At 45.5% G+C, this 5,258-nt stretch overlaps 2 protein-coding genes across 2 annotated transcripts, besides 18 other annotated features; both read left to right on the top strand.

Annotated features, from left to right (window-relative positions):
* Window positions 1–5,258: a sequence feature (heterozygous, Esmeraldo-like haplotype).
* Window positions 124–155: a microsatellite.
* Window positions 249–393: a microsatellite.
* Window positions 424–456: a microsatellite.
* Window positions 470–537: a microsatellite.
* Window positions 537–566: a microsatellite.
* Window positions 660–691: a microsatellite.
* Window positions 766–798: a microsatellite.
* Window positions 798–822: a microsatellite.
* Window positions 889–981: a sequence feature (A-rich).
* On the top strand, window positions 1,161–3,386 carry Tc00.1047053503407.20 (SUMO1/Ulp2, putative; the record flags this gene model as incomplete). Its single annotated transcript, XM_799011.1, has 1 exon — window positions 1,161–3,386. One exon carries the CDS (start codon window positions 1,161–1,163, stop codon window positions 3,384–3,386), a length of 2,226 nt encoding a protein of 741 aa, XP_804104.1.
* Window positions 1,237–1,277: a sequence feature (CT-rich).
* Window positions 1,565–1,599: a sequence feature (CT-rich).
* Window positions 3,726–3,772: a microsatellite.
* Window positions 3,778–4,392, top strand: Tc00.1047053503407.10 (hypothetical protein, conserved; the record flags this gene model as incomplete). Its single annotated transcript, XM_799010.1, has 1 exon — window positions 3,778–4,392. One exon carries the CDS (start codon window positions 3,778–3,780, stop codon window positions 4,390–4,392), a length of 615 nt encoding a protein of 204 aa, XP_804103.1.
* Window positions 4,491–4,590: a sequence feature (CT-rich).
* Window positions 4,912–4,965: a sequence feature (A-rich).
* Window positions 4,986–5,010: a microsatellite.
* Window positions 5,093–5,147: a sequence feature (A-rich).
* Window positions 5,187–5,222: a microsatellite.

Here is a 5,258-nt window from a genome sequence, read left to right as displayed (position 1 = left end):
TCTGTTTTTATTTTATCATATTTTTTCTGTGAGTGTTTGTTTTTGTGTGTTTTGCAGAACGTACGGTTTGAATGGCTACACTTAACAATTTCCACCTTGCGCAATGAGGGATATGCGTGGGAGTTTTTTTTTTTCTTTTTTCTTTTTTTGTTTTTGTATGAATTTATTTATGTTTGTTTCTATATTTGTGTATATGTGGGCGAAGGCATTTTTAGTAATAAACGTATGGTTTTACGACGGAATTCCCCTATCTATCTATCTATATTTATATTTATATTTATATTTATAAAGTTATATAGATATAGATATAGATATGGGAATTTAAATATGGACTCCCTGTTGGGTATGGATTTCACTTATATCTTTATATATATATATATAATATATACGTATGGCCATAAGAAATATATGGAGGAAAAAACAAAACAAACAAACAAAAAAACCCAACAAACAAACCACACACACACACATACATGTATATATATATATATATGCACATATATGTATGTATATGTTATACATGTATAAAATATATATTTTCCTTTTTTTTTTTCTTTTTTTTTTTTGATTTTTCTATTAGGGTGGATGGTAATGTGGAGGCTATTCGTTATGGATGATTCTTCTCTCTGTCTGTCTGTGTGTATCCGTGTGCGTTTCTGTTTTTTTTTTTTTTTTTTTTTTACTCTTTTTTGTTGTGTTCTCCGCATCATATATATATATATTTCTTTGGAAGAAACAAGAAGGAACTGCCAATTCACCACAGTAATATATAAATATATACACATATATATATATATAGAGAGAGAGAGAGAGAGATAGAGACACAGATAGGGTAGGTGTATATACATACATACATATAAATTCCTTGGGGGTTTATTTGTTGGTTGGTTATTTCTTTTCTTACCTCATTATTACACTTTTTTTTTTTTTTTATTTTTATTGACTCTCACTGTCATTTTTTTTTTTCCCTCTCTTTTTGTTGCGGTTACCGTGACGAACTCATCCCTGTTGTGTTGACACTGGGCGTTGCCTTGGACCACCACTGTGCATCAGCGGTAGGAACACAACGCTTCACACGGGGGTGAATTTGTTTTGTTTAATCGCCCGGTCACCCTCCAGAGCGAGCACGTGTGACTTGGCTGCAGGCCAGTGGGCCTCTCATGGCGAGTGCGTTGCTGGACACGGCGGGTTGGGTGCACAAAACTCTGTTTTCTTTTCTGCGCCCTCTCGGACGGCAGCAGCAGCAGGAGCAGCAGGAGGAGGAGGAGGCAGAGGAGCGGGTGACGCATGATTGGAACGAGCTACCCTCACCAGCAGTGCGACCACCCGCCGGCAGTGTGGAGGTGGCGCGTGCGGGGCGCACGGCGGGTGGTGACAGCAGGTGGAGGCGCGACATATCGTCTCCATTTGTTTTTCCTGTTGCACGCCGTTCTCGGCGACGGATTCGCTCGCCAGACTCAGGCGTTTGTGCGGTGCGGGGATCGCGTGATATGACGCATCGATTCACGGAGATATTTCGTCGCTGGAGCTCCAGGAGCAGAGAAGGCAGAACCTTTGTCGACATGGAGGAAGGGACGGAGGAGGAGGAGGAAGAGGTGGCAACTGTCTCGCCCTCGACCTCATGGGCGTCGACGACGATATCGGCGAGTGCGTCCACGGCTCGTTTAAATGCCTCGCGGGGCGCAGCCGGTGGCAGTGTTGCGGGGCGTTCTCGCTCTCGCACGCTGCTGGTGCCTCAAAAAAGGCAAAAACAGCCTGTACCTGCGGATGAAATGCGGCATCGTGTCATGTCAGCGCCCCTCTCAATGTGGGAGGTTCCTCTGCTAGAAGAGATGGGGCCGAGAGAGCAGCTGAACAGCCGTGGGGCGACGGGAATGGAACATGACAATCTCGAGGGGAAAGTTCTTTTTGCACCACTGGAGCTGCCGCAAGAAACACCGCCGCCACGAACACCGCCGGTCGAGGGCGCTTTTCTCAGCCAAAAGGACTCTCCTGGTGTCACTGTCGCCTCTCCCTATTTTCCCCACATGACGGCAAACAGGCCGAGCACCGTACGGGAACGAGATGCCCACCAGTTGGCCCTTCACATCCGTGAAATGAGGGCGCTGTTGCCGCGTGGATACGGATGGAGAGAACCACCAGTGGGAGATGCGTCGCATGACCCAAACGAGCTGAAATTTCCTGGGGGAAAACCACCACCGCCATCGCCAGCCTATGCGATAAAAGACTCGGTTGTCTTTGATGATCTTTCTTGTAGTCTTTTGCTCTCGGCTGTCACGGAGGACGATCGGCGTGTGCGTGTTGTTTACGAGGACATGATGCATACTGTGTGCAAGGGAATAGTGGAAGACGAAATCCACAAATACATCCAACTCATGGAGGGTGTGGCTGAGCGAGCGTTGGATTATTGGGTCATCGACATTGTATTGAAGGACACGGCGGATGCGATGAAGCGAGTTTTCCCTGCATGGAGTTTATCCAGGGGTATTCAACGTCATATCAGGGAGCGAAAAGCGGTTGTTTTAACTGCCTTGGTGGAAGATGAAGAGGACGAGGAGGTGTATGGACTTGTCTTGCATCGAGGTAGAAGAGACAGTAGCCAAGCTAATGGGGTAGCCGTGTCGTTCCAAAGTGGATTGTCCCTGAGTTACCAGCAAATCGCCACCTTGGGCCCGGGCCAGTGGCTTAACGACCAGGTCATCAACGCGTATCTGAGTATGATCTGTGACGAGCGCAACAATACCAGCGGTAAAGAGGAGGTGGTTTCACTGGGTACGCACTTTTTTGCAAGGGTTGAACAGGAGTTGAAGGGGGACCTCTCCAAGGTTGTGCAATTGCCTTCTTTACAGAAAGACAGCGGTATACTTCGTTGGTTACGGCGTCGTCGTAATATCCTGCAACCAGGCGCCACACGTGTCATTCTCATTCCTGTCAATTTGTCGCAAACCCACTGGGCATTGGCTGTTTTCAATTGGGAATTTCATACATGGTTTTATTACGATAGTTACATTCGTGGCAAGGCGGCCATGACACGTGGCATTTTGGTACTTCAGCAGTTATCGCACGTGTTTTTGGAGTCTTGGCGTATTCTTTGCGACAGTGAGGGAGGAAATGCATGCCATCTAGCTGACTGCAAACTTGTGGTGGCTGAGCCATTGCGTGGGAATGAACGCTCCTACGATGGTGGCTTTGCTTTTGCCCCACAACAAAGTAATTTGTATGACTGTGGCGTCTTTGTTTGCCATATGGCCTGGTGTGCGGTGCATGGTGTCGCCACAGTGTTTACTCAAGAGGATGTGACTGCGCATCGAAGGGCTATGCTGCACGAACTTCTCTGCCAAAAGAGTCTTTTGCAGTTTCCCGTGAGCGCCTTTTTGACACCGTGATGTACTTTTGTGATTTTTTCAACTTCAAATGCAAATCCAATAACCTTGATCTCTATCCCATCTTCTCTTTCCCTCTTTCTTTCTCTGTTTGTGTATATATATATTTGTGTCTGTGCATGTTTGTAGTGGTGATTGTTGTCTTTAAATGTTGTTTCTTATTGTGCCCGGTTCAATTACTTGTTTTTCCATTTTTTCTTTCCCTAATATATCACCATCTCACATCCCTTCTTTACTCTCGTGTGTGTGGAGGGTTTTGGAAGTGGCACTGTAGCGAAGGAGGCAGGGAAAAGGAAAGGAGGAAAGGGACAGGGTGAGAATAAGGATAAGAGATTGTTGTTTATAAATACATACATACATAAATAAATAAATAAAAAAATATATATATATTTATATGGGACAGCGCGGAATTTTCTCCAGTGGGAGCAGCTCTAAGCGAAACCCCAAAGGCACCAAGTCACGTGGTTGCACTCAATCCCCTTGGATGGACAGGGTGCTCCCGACGGTGCCTAGTGATATGGAACCAGCGCCGCTGCTGGCTGTGGAGGCAGCTGCTGCCCGCAACTCATGGCTTTCCACGACGGAGTCTGCGCTTACCAATGAGTGGAAGGCCGGGAAGAAACGACAACAAATGGGGGTCAGCTCCACCTCCCCACGCGTCCCGCTCACATGTCCTTCTGTGCCATTTCCGGCCAGCCGTAGTTCGGGAATTTGGCATGCCAGTGCAGATGATAGGGAAACATTGGAGATTCCTGTCGGAAAAGATTTTTTTTTAGCGCTGCGTGCGGCCTGGCGAAAAGAGCCTCCTACAGCAGAGAGGCACAAAATACCCCCTCCCACTGACCCGAGGGATCTTGATGAAGATTACATTTGCTTTGCAATTGAGGAACCTGTTGGAAATGTCATGTCGCCACCAGTACCGCTTTCATACATGGTTTCGGAAATCCTCGTGCCGCAATGGACGGTAGACGGTCTGTTTGATGTACCCACGGTGCACAAAGGGATATGAAATCAATTACTCTTGCAACATCGTAGTGGATGCTGGTTTTAATGTTATTCCCACTCTTTCTCCTTGTGTGTGCTTGAAGGAAACTGAAGGGATTTATGAGGAAATGGAAGAGAAGGGAGTAGCGGAGAAGCGAAGAAAGAAGGATAAAAAAAAAAAAAAATAAGGAATGAGACGGGAAGCGAGGGCAAGGGAAGAGAAATGTAAGGGAGCCGGCATCAGTAGCCAATAAAAAGAGGAAAACAATGAAAAAGAAAAGGATTTTATTAGGATTATGTTTGTGTGTCTGCAGAGTGGAAGGAAGTGCGGCTAAAGGGGGGTGTTTGGCTTTTCAGTTCCGTTTTCTTTTTTTTTGTCTCTTGACTTTTGGCGTGCTGTTTGCCTGCTTTGCCCCTCACTCCCCGCCGTTTTATTATTATTATTAGTTCCTTTTTTTTTTTTGTGTGTGTGTGTTCCCTCTGTGGTTTGCGTGCTTGCTGCCAACTCTTCTTCCTGTTGGTGGTCTTTGCTGCGTCTGCCGGACTTTTTTTTCCCTTTTCTTTCTGTTTCTCTTTCCTTTTTATTTCTCCCCTTTTCCGTGTATGCATATGTTACTTTGTGTGTATGTATGTATGTGTGTATATTCGTCTATGCTGCTTGGGTGAAGTGTTATGTGCGTTTTATTTTGCCCGGTTATTGAATTTATTGCGGTTTGATGTAGGCATTTCCCTCTTCTCTCCTTTTTTTTTCTTTTTTTCTTTTTTGTATTATTTTTATTTGATGAATCCACCTGACACGTTTCTCACGACTTCTGCTTGTTTTTTTTTTTTTTTTTTTTTTTTTTTCTTTTTTTTGCGGGCGGATGCTTACGGACGGACGGATTTCTACTC

The sequence above is a fragment of the Trypanosoma cruzi genome, genomic scaffold, assembly GCF_000209065.1.
Source record: "Trypanosoma cruzi strain CL Brener 1047053516561 genomic scaffold, whole genome shotgun sequence".
Lineage (NCBI taxonomy): Eukaryota > Euglenozoa > Kinetoplastea > Trypanosomatida > Trypanosomatidae > Trypanosoma > Trypanosoma cruzi.
This window is presented reverse-complemented; position numbering and strand designations above follow the sequence as displayed.